The sequence below is a fragment of the Eriocheir sinensis genome, chromosome 45 (genome assembly GCF_024679095.1).
Source record: "Eriocheir sinensis breed Jianghai 21 chromosome 45, ASM2467909v1, whole genome shotgun sequence".
NCBI classification, from domain to species: Eukaryota; Metazoa; Arthropoda; class Malacostraca; order Decapoda; family Varunidae; genus Eriocheir; species Eriocheir sinensis.
In genome coordinates, this window is record NC_066553.1 from 4309632 (window position 1) to 4333594 (window position 23963).

Consider the following 23963-nt stretch of genomic DNA (forward strand, 5'->3'; position numbering starts at 1 on the left):
GAATATAGCTGTACATCATGTCATTGACCGTGGTATATTTAATGCCGTAAACAAGTGAACCTTGCCACACTTCATGTACCACGTAGTACTTAGCTAATTTCATAGAACCTCATTATAATATAGATAATTTGTCTTTAGAGAAAAATTAACCAGCTGAATTGCCTCTTATTACAGAATGCATATTTTGGAGATACGAGGAAGGTTGTTGAACATTTCTCAAGCCTTGGTCTTCCAATTGCACCTAACTATAACCCAGCTGACTTCATTTGTAAGTGCCAATAATGTGTCTGAAAGCAGCATCATTTACTTACTCAGCCGCTGCAGCCATTTATATGAAACAAATGACTTGTGACTAATCAGAAGCAAGGACGACTTGTCTCTCCATACTGATATTTTGCTGTAGAGGTACTATTAATGTGGGATGTGTATGACCTATTATGCTGTAGAGGTACTACTAATGTGAGATGTGTATGACCTATTTTTCATACAAACATTTATATCAAACTCCATCCCTACCCCTTGGTTGATCACCCCTCTAAAGCAGTTTATTTTATTCCTGATACTTTGACTCTTTCAGAGGGAAATAATAAAACAATTCAGGGTTGAATAAATTCACTATGAAAGTTTTGGAAAGTCTTCTTCCTTTACTTCTATAAGAGTAGCAAGTTGATGGCTTTTTCCACTGTTCTTTTAGTCTGACCCCTTTTCCCAGAAAAGTCACCATCAATCTCTTTTAAGTCTTAGGTTCTCCATCTAAAACACATCTCCAAAGCTTTATCAGCCTATGACTTGTTCCACATCCGTGCCTCAGTAGTGTACACTAGTGTTATATAGTATTGTAATACTATAACCCTTTTCTCACCTTGCACACCTTCCTTTCTTTTGTCATTCACAAATATGGATTCAAGCTGTAATTACTCAGTTGGACTTTTCTAGTGCTATCACACAAGCCTTTTCTTCACCCCTTAACCTGAATTCTTTGAATTCATCATCTATTTCAAACTGTTTCCATGTGTACATTTTATTAGTGTGATTATTTGCTAATAGAATTATTGTAGAAGTAAAGATTGTACACTCGTTTTCTTACAGTGGAGCAAGCCAAAGGATCACCAGAAGTGCAAGAAAGACTTATACTCGGTGCCAGGGAAGGACATAAATTAAATTTCAACTTGCCCGAAAATATCAAGCTGCAGACAACTCCCTCAATTCATTCCCTCTACTCAAAGTACCTCTCCTTGCCAACTGTTCATACATCAGGTAAGTTTGTTATTGACCTATACTGTATATTTAAATTGATACAAAGTAGCAGCAGAGATCTGTGCAGCTTTGTGGAGTTTCCTTGATATCAAATTAATACTGTGGCCCATTTCAGTGAGTGATTCTCCAACTAAATTGCATTTTTCTTCTATCCTCGCCATCCTGCCTTCCTTTCTATCTATTAATAGCTCTGATGGCTTGTTCACTGCAGGAACTTCCCTGGAGAGGGTGGCCAGGGCAGAAGAATCTCCCTTTTTCCCCATTCATTCACTTCCTCTTCACAGCATTCATACACCATCTTACTGCCTCGCCATGTATTACTCAACTTTACTAGATTAGCTTACTGGGTGCCTCTCTGGCACCTCCTGCTTACTATTAGCTCTCATAAATAATCCCCACAAAATCATCATTCTTCATTCTCATAACATTCAGAACTATCTCAGTGAATTTTGCTTTACCCAATCTGTAGTTAAATAAACACTTCTTGCCCTCACCTTAATTTTATTCCTCATCTCTTGTATACTTTTTCAGTACTGCCATCCCAACTTGTTAAACCATATCGTCTAGGGAAGCCCATCTCTTCAGCACACCAGCCGACTCAATACATGTCCATGTTTCAGAGGCACAGATCAGGGACGACAGAGCTTGACTTTTCTTTAAGCATTTGTTTTGACTCTGTGCTTACATTTCTGTCTTTCATGGTTCAATGAACCCTATAGACTGCTATCCTTCAGTGCACTTTTTTTCTCCTTTCATCCTAATTAATCTTAATTAATTAATTAATAAGTACTTTTGCACTCATGCATTGTTATTTTCAGGTGTATCAAATAATCCATGCCCATGGGATGGAAGTTGCACTACATGCCATACTCAATGCCAAGAATACAATAAAAAATGTCCAACTGACATATCTGTCACAATAGATACGGATAAGAAGGAATCTCCAGTTTATAATAAAATAGGTAAGAATGCTTTTCTTATATATAAGGCTAAGAAATTTGTCTACATTATCAGTCAAGTATTATGTTTTGTTCTACTCCAAACCAGAAAAATTTTAGCAAGTCTGAATTATGAATGAAATTATTTATATTAGAATCAATAAATTATCTGAGCACTGATTTTCTTAACGTGTTGTAAAATTTTTATTATATTTTTGGGGCTAAAAAGATTCCGTAACATACAATTCCAGGAGTGTTGTAATAAAAAGCTAACTATTATACTCTTTTATTAACAAAAAAACAAGTTGGAGAGGAAGAAGACAGTGGTCGTTCTTCATGGTCAGAGGAAACTTTGAGTGAAGCATCCGGGTCCAGCTCAGTGTGTGAGGAATATCCTGATATGTTGTGGCCAACCTCTTTCTCCACACAAGTCAAGGTGAGTCATTGTCCTTTAAAAAGCAAAAAATTTAAGAAAAGATTACATCATATATAAACTGAGTACTTCAGATCCTCCATTTTAGATGGAAACTTTGGGTCATCTTGTACACTCTTTACTTTATTCACTGACAAACATGGAAGCCAATGACAGACTTGATCATTGCAACCTTATGTGTATCCACACTTTTGATCATCCCTGTTCCCATAGTGATGCCAAGCAGCCAGTGCTTTAGTATAATTTTCACTTCTTGCTGAATCCCATGATTACATTGTCAGTCTCAACTGCTGGAGGAGATAGTGGTGGGGCTGGCAGACTACCAGTGCCTTGATAGTGCCAAGAAGGTGCAGAACAGGTGTTCAGAGTTGAGAAGGAAGAAAAAACACTATTTTGTTGAAAATCAGTCCAGATTTACTAGCTCGGAACAATTTGTGTTCCTAATAGCTATTAATTTCACATCTCACAGGTTTTGGCACCAATTACACATCTCTAGGGTAAAATTTAAATTTCATGGTCATTTTATAATTAATCACAATTTTTTTCTAGGTACTCACACGACGAAATTTCTGTGTTGCCCGACCCATCATCCTCTCCTGGCTCAATGGCGTGCAGACGCTGGTCCTGGCTGTGATTGCCGGGCTGCTGTGGTACCAGGCACCACGCACAGAAGAGAGTCTTCAGGATCTTCAAGGATGGATGTTTTTCTCTACCCACTATTGGATGCTCTTTATACTGTTTGCTGCACTTCAGTCATGTAAGTTTCTTATTTGAATGCATAGCTGGATATTATTAATATTCTTAGATGTTCTTTTAATTGCTGCAACAAAAAAAATGCTTAAATTACTGTCCAACAGCAGCTCACAAAATATTTAGAGAGAAAGCTAAGACCACAGAGGATGGAACTTGGGGAGAGAGGAAGTGAGCATCATGGATTATTTTTTTACGATATTAAGTAATGGACTTGGACAGGTCATATTATGCATAGAAGTGATTACAGATGGACAACAGAAGTAAGAGTGTCTATTTTGAAATTGTATGTCATGAGAGACAGAGGACAGGTGGAAAGATGAAGTTAGAGTGGGGGAATTAGGGAAGAAATAACATATGCCAGGCACAAAAGGCCATATGGCACAAGGGTCAGAGGGGAGTAAATACTAAGGTAAAGGAAAATAGACATGGTGATGTATTGGAAAGACACAGTAACAATATATGGATAGATGACAGTGTTAGGATTAACCAGTCCGCTGCAAGTGGCACAGATTTCACCTTCACTGATAGCCTGGTAACATATACTCCCAGGTCTTTCTCTGCCTCTGTGGTGGATAGTGGAGTGTTTCCCATGTGGTATTGGTATGCTGGATTTCCCCTCCCATTGTGCATTACTTTACATTTTCTTCATTGAATATTAGCAGCCACTTTTTGTTCCATTCCTGAAGCTTGGTGATGTCTTCATGTTGGAAATCCGCAGTCAAGGGGTTAAGAGATGAACGTTATAATATGATGATCAAAGCTAATGGAGAGTGTGGTTTCATGGAAGAAAGGAATGTTCGTACCTAAAGCAATGTGGTGATTCTGCAAGAAAAATCAGCAGGTTGTGATAATCATGGGAATAGATGAACTAGAGACTGAAGGAGCAGACTAACCAAAGCTGGGGAGTGAGTATATAAGTCTCCAATGCTTCAATAGGATTTGCAAATTGAAATGATGCTTAACCCCCTTGACTGCGGATTTCCTACAAAAAGACATCACCAAGCTACAGGAATGGAAGAAAAAGTGGCTGCTACAATTCAGTGAAGAAAAATGTAGTCATGCACCTTGGGAGGGGAAATCCAGCATACCAATACCACATGGGAAACACTCCACTATCCACCACAGAGGCAGAGAAAGACCTAGGAGTATATGTTACCAGGCTACTAGTGAAGGCGAAATCCATGCCAATCGCAGCGGATGGGTTAAATTGAGTAGCAGCTATAAATTTGAACATTTTAAATCAGCTGTGTTCTTTCAAAATGCTATGGTAAAGTTAAAGAACGTATAAATTATATTCACACCATTTTGCAAATTTAACATGAATGAAGTTAAACATATTTATACCACCCCATGGCTCATCAGAAATTTTTCAACAGTCCCAGCTGAACGTGAAGTGATAACAAAGGAACGAGCAAGTGGCTCCTATCGAGTGAGTGCCTACTACCTGGCTAAGATGGTTGGGGAGCTTCCTCTGACCTTCACCTTGCCAACCGTGTACTTCTTCATTTCTTACACCATGATGGGTTGGGACAACACTATCACTGGTTTTATGCTCCTCTTCATGTTGCTGCTCAATACTTTAGTTGCTCAGGTAAGAAACAATGGCAATTCCTAAGAATATGATGTACACAATTGCCATGGTAAGAAATTTGTAGCAATTACTTAAAGTTCGTTGCCATTTTATGGGTTACGTACTGACAAAAATGTTGATGTACAAACATTAGTAAACGAAAAATAATTGTCTAATAAATGTTATAGATATACAAAGATAATTTTGACTACTGAAAAGGTTCTGATAACACAGCAGTCCTTTAGAATGGTAGTAATCAGCTTTATTTAGTAATATCTTTTGATCTTCGCAGAGTGTAGGATTACTGATTGGAGCAGTGTGCTATGACCTTCAAGTTGGCATCACTGTAGCCGCCATATTCACACTCTTCACGCAGCTTTTTGGGGGCTACCTCACAACCCGAATTCCATTTTGGCTGGCGTGGGCCAAATACCTCTCCATGGTCCACTACGCTTACCAAAACATGAATATCATACAATTTACGTATGGCCTAAGCATAAGGTAAAAATTGTGTAAAAGTATGACTCCCTGCAGCCATCCCGCCAATTAATGCACTGCTCACTCATGCTTCTTTTTTTCCGGCTAAGGCACCGATAGGCTTCTGGATTGTGTCTGTTAGTTCTGATATCTGTTAGTACACAGTCCATTGAGTTAATAGCAAACAATGTTTTTCTAGTGATAGATTATCCAATATCATCACTGCAGGTCTCCTTCCTTTGCTATTTTAATCTTTTTCTATGACCTGAGGCCCTACTTTAGCTTCTTTAATTTTCTTACCACTTATTTCATTTCTAAAACGTAACATTAGTTTCAATAAATTTGTATACCCAATCCTACAGCATATCATATATAGTTTATCAGTCTGACTGTGCTTTTATCATCCATGTATCAAAGTTGAGAGCAGCTGTACATAATTTACTCATGATATTGCATAGTATGTACATTCTGATGATTGTTTTTACCAACAGGTGTTCAACAGAGAACTCGCGTTTCAGCAGTTGTGTTGAATATGCACAGTCTGATGAAGAGACTCACTATATTCCTGTCAAAGAGATACTAGAAGAGAATGGAGAACCATTGCCACTCTGGATGAACACAACACTCCTCATTGGGTTTATGATTGTAGTGCGTCTCTTAACATATGTGATGCTCAGATATCTTCATCGCCCAAAATAACACCATTCTACTGACACAATGACTTTATTTTTAACAGTGTATATAATGCTCAGATTTTACTAAGATGCTGAAGTATCACAGGAAGATGACTGAATGAACCTACTAGTGATGGACGACGTATGGTGTGGGAAAATGTTACGCATGTGAGTGGTGAAGGATTGAGCAACATTACTTGGCTGTGATATATCATTCTAGAAAGTTCCAGAAAATGGAAAAGTCAGTCATGCAGGAAAAGCTACTTTTTGTATTGATAAGTTTAAATTTGGCAACATATCCAACTGAAATACCGAAGACAAAAACAATGGAGTTTCTCAAGAGTGACAAGAAACACAAGGAGAGGAGTAATGCTGAATGCCATCATCTACAGTAACCAGGGTTGGGAAAATCCAGTTTTTTTTTTGGTTTTTTTTCAGTATTTTTATTCCAGTAATTCTATCCGTATATACATATATGAGTTTGAAAAGGAATTATAGATAGATTTAGAGATGAATTTAGCAATATATTCATTTGATCTTCATACAATCTGTAAAAGAGGCAAAATGCAGCTTCTCTAACATGCTTATTAATTGCAATGTTAAAGAGTAGTAAAACATGAAAGACCTCTTCTAATTTTCCAGTTGCATGCTACAAAAACGAGAGAGAGAGAGAGAGAGAGAGAGAGAGAGAGAGAGAGAGAGAGAGAGAGAGAGAGAGAGAGAGAGAGAGAGAGAGAGAGAGAGAGAGATAGAGATAGAGAGAGAAAGAAAGTGACAGGAGAGAGAGAGAGAGAGAGAGAGAGAGAGAGAGAGAGAGAGAGAGAGAGAGAGAGAGAGAGAGAGAGAGAGAGAGAGAGAGAAGAGAGAGAGAGAGAGCTCGAGAGAGAGAGAGAGAGAGAGAGAGAGAGAGAGAGAGAGAGAGAGAGAGAGAGAGAGAGAGAGAGAGAGAGAGAGAGAGAGAGAGAGAGAGAGAGAGAGAGAGAGAGAGAGAGAGAGAGAGAGAGAGAGAGAGAGAGAGAGAGAGAGAGAGAGAGAGAGAGAGAGAGAGAGAGAGAGAGAGAGAGAGAGAGAGAGAGAGACGCTTTCCTGGCTATATCCTGCACAGCATACCGCCGCTGCATCGCGCTCCCTGGAGTTAGGGGCGCTGTTATGATGACTCAGAACAACAATGGCCACCTTAGCATACACAGACTGTACAATTTACAGTCCACAGACGCCAGTGTCACCATGCAACATGGACAGTGTGCATCTAATATCTACGGTGCTGGAACCTAAGTAATACTTATTCTGAGTTATTAATGAGAATAGAGTCGCTAGGACTGAAAATCATTAGAATAGTGGTCCTGGCAATTATTCAGGCGACGATTACCATTGCAACTTCCAGGACAGCCCCCCCCCACCCCCCACCCCTTTCGGTGATGACTGCATTCACGATGCCCCCCCTACAATACCTAGTTACACTATACCTCGCTGCTACAGTAATACACTACCGCTACACAACACTATCACTTTGCACCTTGCTCCCGACCGCAGCTCGCAGCTCTGAATGACTAGAATCGTGAGTCACTCTTTCCCTTCCCACCAGGGTTGCCAGGTTTGGCATAATTATGCCAATTTGGTATATTCCAGGCCTGGTTGGTGTACTGGAAATTTAGTTTTATGCCTAACCTCATTTGGCATAATTTTTGGTATATTCAGAGGTGTTTTTAATATTATTTTATTTATATTCATAATAAGGTGCTGGAAGTCAAAGATGTTGACCAGATTCTATAATATATCTAGTGAATAAAACATCAGAAAAAAGCATTATACACATCAGCTAAGGGTACCGTTCCTCTTGGTACCGTTTCAGGACCTAACGTTCCTGATCACCGCAGAACGCGTATTGTTCATGTTCGGTTACTAGTCTGCGGGTCTGTGCGGGAAAGGAGAAAGTGGCCTCCGCTGCCCAGCAGTGCCCAGGATTGTACGCTACTTTACGAGGACTTACGCTATCCCAGCTGTGTTATTGTGTCTGACAAGTGGACTTAAGTATCAGAGTGTGCTAGGATCCGTTCTTGACCCGCAGTAAAGGCTACGAGTCGCAAAAACTTGGAAGTGTTTGTGGCGTGTTCCTCGGAGGCATCGACGAATATGGCGGAAACGCTGCGGCATCACATTTTTATGTGCTTATAAAGACCCTGAGAAGACATTTTAACATGATTTTAGGAGTAAATTAAGCCGTTCGTGTGGCATCAAAGAAAGGAACCAGAAATCTTTAAAATGTGCTAATAGGAGTCGGTTTCTGAGTCAAAGAACTCCTCTGCATCCTTGTAATCTACTGCTGCACACATTAGTTACAGGGGCGTCTGTGATGCGATGGTGTGGAATGTGGAGGGAGTGGACAGTGCTTGATTGGAAACAAGATATGAAAGACCAAAATTGTGTTTTAACTAAGCTAGAGTGAGGGAGGCCACTGTGAGGGACGCGCAAGTTTGACGCGAAAACGGGTCCCATGTAAGGGGTCTTGGCTTGTAACTCCCAAGAAAAGGCTAAGATAATATGCATTTGAAAGATGTGCAAGTCTTAAAAGTGTTGAAATAATGCAACGTGTGCGTGTGTCTACCATTCCAGTGCTTGAACAGTGCCATACAGCGAAGGTGATGTGAGGGTGAGTGGGAGGATAAGATGACGCGCTAAATCCTTCTCGTGTCAGACTTCATAACGCCGAAAATATATAGATACGCATACGCTGAACTACCATGTAATTTAAATTGATACATACTGTATACTGAACATACTTAATTACAGAAATAGAGCAAAGAGTGTATTGAAAAGTTAGTATGATTGATGGGTTTTTGGTTTAAACCAGGGGTGTCAAACCCATGGCCTGCGGGATAGTCATAAATGGCCCGCGGTATCACGGTAACTTCAATCTTGTCAATGTATTTTCTACCATTGTTGGCCCCCATGACGGCACTTCAGAGTATGAATTGGCCCTCGAAGGGTTTTGAGTTTGACACCCCTGGTTTAAACCGCCAACCCTGCTGTACATAATTAAAATCTTACATATAGTTAGAACCACGATACTGATGAAACTAACAAAGATACACACAAAAGAAGAAAAAATTGGTTTTATTAGTTGGTTTAAACCAGTTTTTTTTATTGGTTTAAACCATGGTTCAAACCATTTGGTTTAAACTGCCAACCCTGACAGTAACCCATGTTTTTACTTGATTATTGCATACACAATGTGCTGTACTCATTATGTTCTCCATACCTGCTGCTACTATCTAATCTATTTAATATATGGATATTTTGTTCACACACCACCTCTAACTCTAGACCATTCCAAAGGGCTATACATCTATGGGGAATTATTGCTTAATATTCTCTATATATATTACATCTAAGTAATACCCAGTCATCCTTCCTTTTTCTTTGATATTCTATCTGTAATTGAGTCTACATCACTGCAGACATGTTAGCCTTGAATATTACCTCTTTCCTATGTTGTTAGTCTTTTTTATCAACCTTTCCTTGTAAGACCTCAAACTTGTCGTTCTACTCCATTACTACAATTAATGCCTTTTTAGAAGTTACCAAAGCACAGCTCCATATTCCACTCTGAAACATCAACACTGATACAGCTGACGGCCATTATCCATATTTTTACTGGCCACACTTAAATTGGTTCCCAGTCCATGTCTGAACTTACTTACATTTCTCTAACTGCATCCACTGAATGGCAGATTTTCTATGTATTATGATTGAAATCCAGAAATGTTTGTTTTGAAGCCACTGATGGTTAAAAAATTACTTAAAGGTAATAAGCATACCATCCATGCACTCACGATCACACATCAAAAATATTCTGCAACTGTGCACACAATCTGGTAGACATTCAATGAGTCACAATTAATGACAGGAAATGCAGGTATATTGAAAAATTGAGTCTACATTTTAACCAAGGAATCCAAAATTTGGAAAATTTGAGACTGGGATGTCCATCTTGTGTGTGTATTTAGGTAGTTGTGGTATATAGGAGAGGAGCTACACTCATACTGTCCTGTCTCTATATCTACTATTATCAAACTTGGCCTTAAAATCAAGAATCGTCTTTTCACAAACCACATCTTTTTCCAGGCCATTCCAGGTATCCACCAATCTTATGTCTCTTCTACAGGCTTCCTTTTCTATCTTCCTTCCATAACCTCTTGATTCTCTTGTATCCCACATTATTTGATCTTCATTTCCACTTTTTGTATCTGTGTGTGTGTGTGTGTGTGTGTGTGTGTGTAATGAAAAATTCTTAAGTGTATAGAGCAAATATGGGTTATATTTGAAAAAAACTAAGCAATCTGAAGGTGCAGTGGCAATAAAGAATTATGTAAAACATGATAATTAATATTTAAAGAAAGCCCACAACAATTACAAACTCATTAGCTTAAAGACTGGAACAAGTAGACAAGCAGTGAGAACTGAGAAATTAGGACATGAACATTGTAAATAAATCTACATTTCCCACCAACATTTGGAATGGTCTTGAGCAGAGATAATGTGAGCAAGAAACATAAATGAACTGAAAGCAATTTTGGATAAAAGCAGATATGGGGATGGAAAAACACAAATGCAGCTCAAATCCTGTAACCAAAAATAAGAGTTAAGTGTGCTTTCACACACACACACACACACACACACACACACTCAAATATGATGTATGAAGACAGATTGAAAGAGATGGACTTGACGACACTGGAACAAAGAAGGGAGAGAGGAGATCTAATCATGCTGTATAAGTTGGTAAATAAGTTTGATGAGGTGGATAGAGATGATTTCTTCTTAACTGCGAGAACGCAGGGGCTGAGAGGACATAGGAACAAACTTAATAAAGGAACCTGTTTGAGTGACTTGAAATCTAAAAGTATAGTTTTCCACATAGAAGTGTTAACACATGGAACAGCTTGCAGGAGGAGGTGGTGGAGGCAAACAGTGTCCAACAAATGCAGGAAAGGCTGGATAAATGTAGATATGGAGACGGGACTATCAGAGCTTAGCTCAGGCCCGGTAGACTACAAATAGGTAAATACACACACACACCACTCCGATAGCTCACGGTTGAAGCGCTGCCCTGCCAGGCTTCACAGCGTGGCAGGCAGAGGTTCGAGCCCCACTCAGTCGGGTTTTATCCGCTGAGTAGGAGTGGTTAGTGTTGCCCCTTGAGCAAGGGGGAGGGGGTGTGGTGTGTGAGGTCCCGGCAGTACAATCCAGAGAAAATGGTGAAAAGGATTGTATTTATGGTGTGTCAATGGAAATAAATCAATAATGTAACTTTGTTACTTGTAAAGGTGTAAACAGTATGTGAAATAAGAATATAAGGATATTGTTTTGAAACAATGTGGAAGACAATAGAAGAGAGGGTTTTTGAAGTTAACTGTATGATCAAAGTGGTTCAAATGGAAAAGGTACTATGAAATATTATTATAACCATAAAATGGAAGAAAGCAAACTGCTTAAAAATCTATTTAAAACATTCTTTAGATTAAAGGACCCTCATTGGGAGGTGGCAGAGGTGACGGAGCATCGGAATTATGTATAGAGATGAGATTCAAGACACCCAAAGAACAGACAACTGCAAAACAATATGAAAGAAGGGTGAGTTAGGTGTGGTTTAGCACAATAGGTATGGTCTGGGATAGATATGGCCTGGGACATTCCTGCAACAATGAACCTTTGTGGGGACAGTAGAGTGGAACACTTGACATCAAGTATGATCAACTTCAAGCAACCCTTGAGGAAATTTTTACAACTCCAGGCATAACATTAAATGTCCAGAAGCATACAGCTACAACCCATAGTAGTATTGGGAGCTTAGTATTTAATTATGGGTGAAATAAGAAAAATGTTAGGAAATAGCACGAAACACAAGGTTACCTGTGATATTCAGTCTAGTGAATCATTTTAGGAAATACCTAAATTACAGGAAGGTTATGTAAACCAAGATATTTACAGTTAAGTTTCAGGTTATGCATTCAATAGATTTATTTGATCAACTAAAAAAATCTGATGACCATTACATTATCAATATTTATGCAGCTTGAAATTGTCATTTTGTATATACATATATATAAATATATTTTTCTCATTATCATTTTTCATATTTCATATTATATTCATAAACCTTTAACTTGTTACTCATGGGAAAATTACCATCTACAGTATGTGGTGAATGACTCCCTCAAAGCTGACAACCTAAAGAGTATGAAGAGAATGTTTAAAAATGCAAGACTTTAGATACTCTTACATGGTTAGGGAGATTACCTTGGCTTTGATTTGGTGTGGAACAAGGATGTCACTAGTACTGTGTGTGTGTGTGTGTGTGTGTGTGTGTGTATGTGTGTGTGTGTTTACCTAGTTGTGAAATACAGGAAAAGAGCCACACTAGGCTCGTGCTGTCCCGTCTCCATAACACTTATTATCCAGTTTGGCTTTAAATTCATGAATCGTTTTTGCACACACAGTCTCCTTGTCAAGTCCGTTCCATGTTGTTATGCTTCTGTATGGAAAACTGTATTTCTTGATGTCTAACCTACAGTCGCTCTTCTTCAATTTATTACTACTCCCTCTTGTCACACTCCTGCCACGTACCACTAAATCTTCCCTGTCCAATTTCTCCAATCCCTCTTGTATCCTGTATAATGCTATTAGTTCCCCTCTCTCTCTTTTTCTTTCCAGTGTTGTTAGTCTCAATTTCTCCAGCCTTTCTTCATAAGTATGTTCTCTCAGAGTTTGCGGTAGTTTGGTCGCTGCTGTGTGTGTGTGTGTGTGTGTGTGTGTGCGTGTGTGCGTGCGTGCGTGTCTTGACCTAGGACTGAACAAAAATTTCTGTCTTAGGTATTTGTTAAAACATTGCTATAGCCATAATATGAAAATTTATACGAATATGAAAAATTATCATATGGATACAGAATCTATGGACCTATATTGTAAATTTTACCATATACTATCTTCATAAAATAATGGTAATGAGACTAGCACAGTAGTGTATCAGAACAGGTGCCAAAGAGTGTAGAGTGTCAAGTATAGTTGAGTTACCAGAACTAGCAATGGAAGTCTGGCAAATATGGATATTATGTTACCATGTTAGAGGATGCATTTCGTTTGAACACACACACACACACACACACACACACACACACAAACCGCTCCAATAGCTCGGTGGTTGAAGCTCTGTACTGCCAGGCTTTGCAGCCTGGCAGGCAGATGTTTGAGCCTGGCTCAGGCCAGGATATTTCTGCTGACAAGGAGTGGTTACTGTTCCCCCTTGACCAAGGAGGATGGGGTGTATGGTGTGTTAAGGTCCCAGCAGTACCCAGAGATCAACTATAATGAGCCTTATTGCTCAAACTGGGAGGGTACTCGCTGATGATGACAGGTCCAGTTCGTAATCAATCCATGATAATTACACATCGCTCAGATAGCTCAGTGATTAAAGCTCTGCACTGCCAGGCTTTGCAGCCTGGCAGGCAGAAGTGCAAGTCCCGCACAGGCCAAGATTTTTCCACTGACAAGGAGTAGTTACTGTCCCTCCTTGAGCATGGAAGATGGGGTGTGTGGTGTGTGAAGGTCCCAACAGTACCCAGAGATCAACTACTATAATGAGCCTTGCACTAATTGGGAAAGTACTTGCTGGCAATGATGAGTCCAGCTTATGATCAGGCCTTGATGAATTACACACACACACACACACACACACACATAAGGACTAGCTTTCACTTAGATACATCCTGAAATAAAACTGGAAATATTGTCAGTTGTGAATTACATAACTGCAAACTTGCCATAATAAAAAATGGTAATATATATATATTCACTTTAGGTTGTTTATCATGTAAGTGTTTCCAGGTTTGTCTCCATAATCATGCAAATCTGTATTAGCATCAAACATGAATCCTAAGCATTACATGCAGATGACCTACCACTGTATGATGCTGCACCTGAACGGCTTCATTTTACATTCCGTTGCCATGTAATTATTTTGAAGACCCTCTCTGGTGTAGCAGATGTATCATGTCTCAGGAGTCCTTTGTGTCGGTGCCTTCTTATGTGTTATCTGTCTTGGCTGAAAGAGAAAAAAAAGGTATAAACGGAAGTGGAGGATATCCTTAGACACTCATTGTATCAGTCATGTATGTAGTAATTGTATATATTTTTTGTCAAGTTGAAAACTCATCATATAAAAATAGTCATTTAGAAACTCAAAGGATGTGTTTTTCATAACTGACTTTTCTTTATGTAATTATTCAAATGGAAGTAAATTTTTTTTCATAATTTCAATCTGATTTCACCTTAATGAATTTAGCTCAGAAATGAGTACCCCAGTGTGGTGAAGGCAATGTCTGAGCTTGCGTTGTCCGAACCCCCATTCAACCCCCTGGTTGTGATGCTATACTGGATTAAATAACCTTCGACCACACCAGCTGCAAGAGGGTTTTGGGTGCATGTGTGAGCTCTGACCTTTGACCCCAGTGCAGATACAATACATCTTCACTCAAAATTTATAAATGCTTCCTTACTAATGAGACTTTCTATACAGCAGAGTGAGGCCATTCTTTGTTAATTTACACCGTAAGTCGCTGGCTACCATGTGTTTAAAGATACCATAAACTTAACCTAACAAATCCCCAAACAGTTACCAAATATAGGTCTTGACTCAGAAAATTATATATATTTATGTACAGTAAAATACTTTAATTCAGAATGCAGGGGGTCACAGAGCTTCTGGATTACCAAGAGGGGGCCCCCAATATTAAAAACACACAATTCTCAGATGTTTATCATACTCAGTCCAGCAGTCGCCAATATTCAGTACCTGCCCCAGACTTTTATCACACTCTGTATGGCACATTTATGCTAGGGATGTGCACCGGTATCTGGTATACCGGAACACCGTTATTTTAGTTTCGGTATTACAGGTATCATCAGCCTTTCGGTATACCAGTAACGGTATTTTTATCACATCGATATACCGTTATGCTGGTATATTTTCGTCGGTATATTTCCTTTTGTACAGCACTCAATGCACAACCCCACGAATATAACAACTATACAAATACATAAATACAAAGGCACTGACTTGTGACTTCACTACTGGCGGTCAAAACGTGGGCTACGTAGCACCTCATATCCAGGATTCCCGCACGCGCTTAATTTTGAAACGGCTTCAGTGACTATGACATGATTGACCCATAAATCTAAACATAATCATAGTCGAACCTGTGAATGGCCGACTAACGAAAAATGGAGGATGTGCGTATTTTTTTTATTTTTTATTGTTGTCTTCATTCTTCATCTTTTCATGTCTTTGTGTTTACTTCAACGCTTACCCCACGAGATATGAGTAGCCTATTTGATCGAGAGAGAGAGAGAGAGTGTGTGTTTCATAATACGTAACATTATCTCATGCGAACGGGTCAGTGAAATGTGCCGCTGTTCACATACATGCCTGTCAGATACAAAATGCTTTCAGACTCAGAGCAAAGTGAGGATGACTCGTTTTTGCGACAGCAACATACGTCTCAAAGTGAAAAGGTTAACATGAAACTCGAGTATCATGTTCACCTTGATCACAGTCGATATATCCTTTACAGTCTGTTCACTTCAGGATTATAACGACTCAGTTTGTACATGGCATCACGTATTAGGGGAGGAGGTGGGAATATGGAACAGGGTGTTAATATGAAACAGGCCATATCTTAACTACTTGCTGCTGTCTATTGGTAAATGAATTAAAACATAACACTAGTTCCCCATAGGCCACAAAATTGCTTCTAAAGTCACTTGCTCGAGGTGAGGCGCTCTGAGGGGCAATTATTTAATTCTTGCTCAGTGAAACTTTTAATAAAGTAAGATTCAAAACCTGTTATCCTATATAAATCAATATATATGGACTCTGATATATAGTGTCTTGATTAGTCATAAGATCACTTGTTAAAATGACGTATATAGATAGTTTTCTAGAAAAAAAATCTTACAATTTCTGCTAACTTATTGTGAAAATGTTGTTGTGTGGTAATATAGAACTGCATGTTTCATATTAGCACCACACCATATCTCCAGGCTTTACCTCCCACACATCATATCTCGAATTCCTGAGGCAAATGAGCTGTAATAGACGTTGCAAAGCTTAGAAACCATCTCTCTTGACTTCCTCTCCATATAAGGAGGCTTAAAGACCTCATTTGAAAAAAAAAAAAATAGGTGGAGCTAGACAGGAGAAAGCACCTGCTCAGGGAACAGCATGGAGTTGAGCAGACCAACACAGAAAAAAAAGGAGGCGCTGGAGGAAAAGGTGCGAAATGTAATTTTTGTTTGTTTTTAAAGACAGGAATGAAGATGAAAGTTCTAGTGAAGAAGAAGAGATAATTATTCTGTCTTCTGGAAGTTCCCTGGAAGAATTTGTGGGAGAGGCAGATCCTGGAGGAAATGATGCAGAATGTCTTTTCATCAGAAAAAATCACAAAGCCCAAATGAGGAGAACTACGGGTTCAGTGTGCGGTGTGCTGGGAACGGGCTCATATTATTATTATTATTATTACACACACAAACCCCAAAATAAATGTTTAAAGAGATGTGATTTTTTTTTTTTTTTCATTATTAAAAATACTATATACAGGAATCCCTCGTTTATCGCGGGGGTTAGGTTCCAGAACCCCCCGCGATTGGCGAAAATCCGCGAAGTAGCGACCTTATATTTATTTTATTATTTATATAATTTATATATTATATATTATTTATATAAGCACGCATATCTCTGTGAATCTCGCCTCAGCCCGTGTGAACAAGGTCACTCAACCACTAGTTTCTCGAGATTCAAAGTCGGCTACATTTCACGGGAAACTCATCGAAATTCTAGTCAGAAACTCCGTCACCAACATGTCGGTTACTTGTGTGGTCGGTAAGTTGTGGTCACAAGAAGAAGATCGTATAGGCTGTTCGGTTCAATAGCTCTCCACGTGTTTATTCCAGTACCGCAAAGAGTTCCACGAAACTAGATAAGCTTGGAGTAATCATTTTGAACAAGTTTAGGACTTTAGTCTTGTTCAAGTGCAGTCATTGCCTCATCCTGTCTGGGTCCTCACTGCCAACTTCTCGAGCATTTAACGGTAGCAAGCTGTAACACACTCTCCATTTGTCTTCGAGCTAACCACTGACGAACCAACAAATGCTACGGTCGCTGAGCCAATCAGCGCCCAGGATACAGAACACAGTGCTCTGGTTGGTCGCCTCCCATCCATCAGCCAATAGTGTGCCGCGTACGATCACACGTGGGCAAACTAGCTCAAGCGGAAGCGGCCGTAGCTGCGGTTTACATACGTGGGAGTCTTTGTCTACTCATCTGCAGTGCGCTACGTATTTTATTTCAATTTAATATTATTTTAATATGTTCTTATTAATACTTTCTTAATTTTTGTATATTGTTTACAATTTTGGGGGGCTACAAAATGCTTCTTTTACTGCAAAATAAGTAAAATAGTAAATATATTAAAATACCTCTATACCGCAAAATTCCGCGATATAGCGAAATATCCGCGATACGAAATTAAATATTTATAATTTTAAAATCTGCGATACAGCGAGACCGCGATAAGTGAATCGCGATATGGCGAGGGATTACTGTATAAGCAAAAAATATAGTAAAAGTTATAAGTCACCTAAAACTACCTTGTGCGATTGTAGTGTTACATATTGTACGAGAATGGACAAAGGATTTTTTTTTCATTTCAAAAGTAAATACCGTTACCGGTGTTACCGGTATTTTTCAGGAAATACTGGTACTACCGGTATCATGACTTATACCGGGAAGAGCCATACCGGTTATTTCAGAAAACCGGTATCGGCAATACTGGTATTTTTGTCAATACCGCACATCCCTAATTTATGCATCCTGTCCAAGAGATTAACTACAAGTTATGGTAGAAATCGAGAAAGAATGACCTCACTTTGTTGTATATAAAGTCTCATTAGTAAGGAAGCATATATGAATTTTCTGAGTCAAGACCTATGTAATTGTTTGGGCTTTTGTTAGGTTAGGTTAGCCTAAGTTTAGGGTATCTTAAAACACATGACTGCCAACACTTTATGGTATGAATCAACAAAGACTGACCACACTTTGTCGTAAAGAAAGTCTCATTAGTAAGGAAGCATACATGAATTTTCCGAGTCAAGACCTACAGTAATTGTTTAGGGTTTTATTAGGTTAAGTTTAGGGTATCTTCAAACACACGATTGCCAGCACCTAATTATAGTATAAATCAGTTGTTGTATAGAAAGCCTCATTAGTAAGGACGCATATATGAATTATCTGAGTCACGACCTGTAGTAACTGTTTGAGGTTTTGTTAGGCTAGGTTAACCGGAGGGCAGCATGCCTCAATAGGCGTCACTTGAACAGTCCTGCCTACGCCACCACCAGGCTAAGGGACATTCACTAAAAGACAGACCCCTGAAACTGAAGTCTTAAGAGGCAACACTAACTTCAACCTTAAAAAAGCCCAGACACCATAGGTAAAATTGTAAATATTTCTCAATTCTCAAAGTTCCTGAAAATTCCCTTTTTAAAGTTTCCCATTTCAAAATTCCTGGGAATTTTACAACCCTACACAGGGATACTACCACATTAATTGTTCAAAACAACTCAATAGACACAATGTTTGGATGGGATTTTAAAGTGAAGGGCCCTAAAGCTTCCAGGTTCAGCAGCCTGATTGCTATCTTTGCGGTCACCTGAAAACAAGGAACATGTGTATTTACAAAAAGTGGTGCAGGAATAGTGTTACCAAAACATGGGGTAACAATTCTCGTGTGAACCAGCACGGCCCTCTCAGCTGAATTGGCTGGGCTGGGAAGGGGGTCGTGTCAATCCAAGCAAGTTACCTGAGTTTGTTTGAACTTCATTTTAACTTACCAACTGCAGTGGCACGTGAACTGGGATACTGCCGCCCAGATTCCTTGACCTGCAGCAGCTCCTTCTTTTTCCTTGCCAATTTGTCTTCTAGTAGGCTCACCTTTTTCATACTTCCTTTTGCCACTGCATGGTTTGCATTTTCTACAGAACCAGAGCTTCTCTTTAGATTTTTCTAGCCCTTCATACAACTCTATCTTCACTTCCTCACATATAATATGGGCCCAATTCTCACACCCATCACACTGTAGGCCTTTGTCTCCTTTTATTTTTTTCTCACATGCACAGCACACCTCCTTGCCTCCTCCTCAAAGATTGCACACAGTCCTTCGTCATTCAACTTCTCCGTGTAGTTGCACTGGTAGCACCTCTTTTTCTTCGCCCCAACCCCTCTAGTACAGCTTTCAGATCTTTCCAGCATGGTCATACCCATCAGTCCTCCTCTTGACTATCACTGGCGCTATTTTCCGCTTCTCGCGTTCTCCTCCTGGTCCTTGAGTGTTTCTGTCTTACTTCTCCTTTCGCTCCACTGTGTGCTGTAGTTATCGTTAACCCGGTAGCAGCGACGGGCCAAATTTGTGCCATGATATAAACCCCCCAAAATAGATGATAGATAAACTGATCACAAATTCTTTGATATATATTATGCAATGGTTTGTGTGAGGGGTGATTTTTTCTCTTTTTTCTCGCTTAGAGGGACCATTAAGAAACATGATCCCCGCTGCTACCAGGTTAAATTCTTCTTTTTTTCTTCTCCACGAGGCGGCTCCGTTGTTGTGTTTCGTGTTTACGACGCGGCGGCGGTCCAGCCAGATATTTTGTCCAGAAATAAGCAGTCAGCATTTCGAAATTAGTAACGTAATTAAAACTAATCTTTACCTCAGTTTGTTTCGGTGGGACTTGAACGGCCTCACCATGCCCGCACACTGACCACTCGGCCACCGCCTCCCCATGTTGCTATGTTTCATCTTTTTGGACCCATTTTACAGTCCATTACAGCAAGTTTGTAAGCTCCCCAACCAAACACAAAATACTATGACCATTCCTTGTATAGTGTTTGGCATTGATATAAAAAGGAAACTATATAAAACCACACAGGAAATTTCTTTAGTGTCTAGTATTGAGTAGAAATAAAGGATCATTGTGGTGAATATAGTTTGGTTTAGACGCTTACAATGACTACGTGTTGGACTCTCGAACTGGCCCTTAATCTCGGTTCGCGGCTGTTTCCGGGAACTCGGGTGTGGTGGAGTGTTTCTGTACCCAACACACACGTGGGACACAAATACATCTACAGTAAAAAAGAGAGACCCGCCATTTAATTCTCCCTCCCCTTTCTACCCTCCCACTGGTACACAAATCAAGGAGAGACCCGCCATTTAATTCTCCCTCCCCTTTCTACCCTCCCACTGGTACACAAATACATCTACAGTAAAAAAGAGAGACCCGCCATTTAATTCTCCCTCCCCTTTCTACCCTCCCACTGGTACACAAATACATCTACAGTAAAAAAGAGAGACCCGCCATTTAATTCTCCCTCCCCTTTCTACCCTCCCACTGGTACACAAATACATCTACAGTAAAAAAGAGAGACCTGCCATTTAATTCTCCCTCCCCTTTCTACCCTCCCACTGGTACACAAATACATCTACAGGAAAAAGAGACCCGCCATTTAATTCTCCCTCCCCTTTCTACCCTCCCACTGGTACACAAATACATCTACAGTAAAAAAGAGAGACCCGCCATTTAATTCTCCCTCCCCTTTCTACCCTCCCACTGGTACACAAATACATCTACAGTAAAACAGACCCGCCATTTAATTCTCCCTCCCCTTTCTACCCTCCCACTGGTACACAAATACATCTACAGTAAAAAAGAGAGACCCGCCATTTAATTCTCCCTCCCCTTTCTACCCTCCCACTGGTACACAAATACATCTACAGTGAAAGAGACCCGCCATTTAATTCTCCCTCCCCTTCCCACCCTCCCACTGGTACACAAATACATCTACAGTAAAAGAGACCCGCCATTTAATTCTCCCTCCCCTTTCTACCCTCCCACTGGTACACAAATACATCTACAGTAAAAAAGAGAGACCCGCCATTTAATTCTCCCTCCCCTTTTCACCCTCCCACTGGTACACAAATACATCTACAGGAAAAAGTGACCCGCCATTTAATTCTCCCTCCCCTTCCCACCCTCCCACTGGTACACAAATACATCTACAGGAAAAAGGGACCCGCCATTTAATTCTCCCTCCCCTTCCCACCCTCCCACTGGTACACAAATACATCTACAGTAAAAAAGAGACCCCCGCCATTTAATTCTCCCTCCCCTGTCTACCCTCCCACTGGTACACAAATACATCTACAGTAAAAAAGAGAGACCCGCCATTTAATTCTCCCTCCCCTTTCTACCCTCCCACTGGTACACAAATACATCTACAGTAATAAAGAGAGACCCGCCATTTAATTCTCCCTCCCCTTTCTACCCTCCCACTGGTACACAAAAACATCTACAGTAAAACAGACCCGCCATTTAATTCTCCCTCCCCTTTCTACCCTCCCACTGGTACACAAATACATCTACAGTAAAAGAGACCCGCCATTTAATTCTCCCTCCTACTGGTACACAAGTTAATGTTATTTTTTATTCTCACTCGCCCCTTTCTTCACCCCCATAATAAAGCCACAAGGTTACAAGCTGTTCATAACTTACCTGACGGCCGTGAAAAGTGATTAATCCACAAAATCACCGTGAAAATGCAATACAAATATGGGCAGGCAGAGCGGGTACCCTCCTCACTGTCTGTCCGGAGCAGCGTTGCCAAATTGTCGCACTTTGAATATTTATTGATCACTTTTAGGCTTCAAAACTTTCGTAACCACACAAATAAAGCTAGGAAATCAAAGTTATCGTTAAAACTTAAATACTGACGGTTTCGTTCGTTTTTGCTAGAGTTATCGGTCAGAAACTAAGAAAATGCAATGCGATGAATACGATAATTTGGCAACGCTGGTCTGGAGGCTTATGGCTGACTAACTGAAAGCGCAGGGAGTTTGGTTCATCTCTTTACAAGCTATTTTCTGACATCTGAGCCTCATTTACCTACCTGCCTGTCTGTCTATCTGCCCATGTGTGTATATATTAATAAATCAACTTACCTGTGGTCCTGGGAAGTGACTATTTAATATGTAACCGTTGATTTTCCCCTCCTTGGCATATCCAAACGAAAGATTCGCCTCGAGCTGGGTTCACTGCAGCGTTGCCAAATTATCGTACACTGCATTTTCGTAGTTTTCTGACCAATAACTCTAGCAAAAACAAACAAACAAACATCAATAAATAGGAGTTTTAACGCTAACTTCAATTTTCTTTCGTTATTTGTGTAGGTACAAGAGTTTGAGGCTTAAAAGTAATACAATGTGGTGAATACGATAATCTGGCAACGGTAGTTCACAGCTTCTAGGGAAAGGAAGAGAAGAACAGGTAAAATTAATGTATAGGGAGAACAATAAAAGGAAAGGGATGGGAAGTCAAAATTTAATGGTTAAACATAAAAGAAACACGAAGCGAATCAGCCACAAACCTCTTTTCTGCAACTATATAGCCCTCGGCAGTGACGCAACAATTAAACACCACATATATACACACACACGAGCATATTCACTGAAATTCACTTATGTAGTCACCCTGCGTCCATGACAGAGGCGACTATAATAAAGGAGTTTGCTCGGGTCGGGATCGAGAGTAGGCCTATACTTGACGTGGATTGCTCGTGATATTAGGCCGTGGGGTGGGATGAATTACATATTATTGCATTTTTCCCTCACCGCGAGTTACGCCAAGCTAAAAAAAATTATAGTTAAACAAGCAAGAAAACGTTAAGAGCTTATTGTCATCGGGAATATTATGCAAATATCGTACTCGAGCAAGATGTCAGCACGTCACCTCCACTTGTATGAAGGGCACAATGACGAGGCCACGCCGAGGAGCCTTTAATTAATTCCCTCTATGCGTACGGGTGACAGAAAAAAAATGGGTTAGGTTTTCATCATGCAGCATAGCGCAACTCACAATCTGTATTAGCTTTCCTGTAACGTGTTATAGGACTACTGCAGGGGTGAAGTCATATATGTTCCCTAGGATGCCTGTAGTCCTGTCTGCGACCTCAATTAAGTTCAGTGCCCTTCCTCGAGACTGGAAAGGAGTATGCGTGTGTGTGCTCCTCCGGAAAGGGAAAGCGAGGGGAACGACAGGACTGCGCCAATACCGTGATAGTACCAGAGGTGGGCAAGTGCGGTATACTTAGTGTGGTAATACCGCATCACAGAAAAGTACCGTGTACCGCAAAATTTCTGAAAATACTGCACTAACCCGCAGACCGCACTACAAAATCTTGCGGTACTCTTTATCGGTACTTTGATCAATCAGTCATTCAATCATTCTGACTTTTAAGTTATTGTTCAAAATTAAATACTAAATACAGATTAACTACTACATGTGAGTCTTCTGTAACCCGCGCGGTACCGGCCATTGTACTTTTCATGTTTCCTTTGTTTGGATAGCCAGGATAGGCACTGAAGTATTTTTTATTTTGACTACCGATACCGCAGTACCGCACACCGCGTACCGCACTGGGAAAGAAAAAAAATGGGACCGCACTACTCCGGAAAAAGTACCGCACTACCGCAACCACGCTACTGATTTTTCAGTACCGCGCCCACCTCTGGATATTACACAACTAGCCCCCAAATGTTTTCTTTATCGACCTCAAAATGTCCCTAAAAGTGCCTACCGTATATATATATATATATATATATATATATATATATATATATATATATATATATATATATATATATATATATATATATAAATGCCCGCAGCCCTCCTGGATCTTGCAAAATTCAGGAGTG

The 23963-nt window shown here is 40.0% G+C and overlaps 1 protein-coding gene and 2 long non-coding RNA genes across 15 annotated transcripts in view; 2 read left to right on the forward strand and 1 right to left on the reverse strand.

Annotated features, from left to right (window-relative positions):
- LOC126980889 (uncharacterized) overlaps nucleotides 1–6724 on the forward strand; it is a 120693-nt gene extending 113969 nt beyond the window's left edge. For all 11 annotated transcript variants that reach the window (XM_050831263.1, XM_050831260.1, XM_050831254.1 and 8 more), the window contains exons 8-15: nucleotides 175–268; nucleotides 1090–1257; nucleotides 2076–2219; nucleotides 2501–2631; nucleotides 3178–3385; nucleotides 4758–4972; nucleotides 5244–5452; nucleotides 5920–6724. In XM_050831263.1, coding sequence (XP_050687220.1) covers nucleotides 175–268; nucleotides 1090–1257; nucleotides 2076–2219; nucleotides 2501–2631; nucleotides 3178–3385; nucleotides 4758–4972; nucleotides 5244–5452; nucleotides 5920–6127 — 1377 coding nt within the window. In that variant the 3' untranslated portion in view covers nucleotides 6128–6724. The remainder of the gene's footprint in view (nucleotides 1–174; nucleotides 269–1089; nucleotides 1258–2075; nucleotides 2220–2500; nucleotides 2632–3177; nucleotides 3386–4757; nucleotides 4973–5243; nucleotides 5453–5919) is intronic.
- A 398-nt stretch (nucleotides 6725–7122) lies between these two features.
- On the forward strand, nucleotides 7123–14412 carry LOC126980893 (uncharacterized). The gene is made up of 2 exons (XR_007733646.1): nucleotides 7123–13440; nucleotides 13708–14412. It is a non-coding gene; the product is annotated as an uncharacterized LOC126980893 (long non-coding RNA).
- On the reverse strand, nucleotides 9260–21870 carry LOC126980891 (uncharacterized). 3 transcript variants are annotated; one of them, XR_007733644.1, is made up of 3 exons: nucleotides 21763–21849; nucleotides 14459–14561; nucleotides 9260–14203 (listed from the first exon to the last, which is right to left on the reverse strand). It is a non-coding gene; the product is annotated as an uncharacterized LOC126980891 (long non-coding RNA). The 3 variants fall into 3 exon arrangements; XR_007733643.1 differs by having other exon boundaries at nucleotides 14430–14561; XR_007733642.1 differs by lacking the exon at nucleotides 14459–14561 and having other exon boundaries at nucleotides 21763–21870.
- Between the last annotated feature and the right edge of the window lie 2093 nt (nucleotides 21871–23963).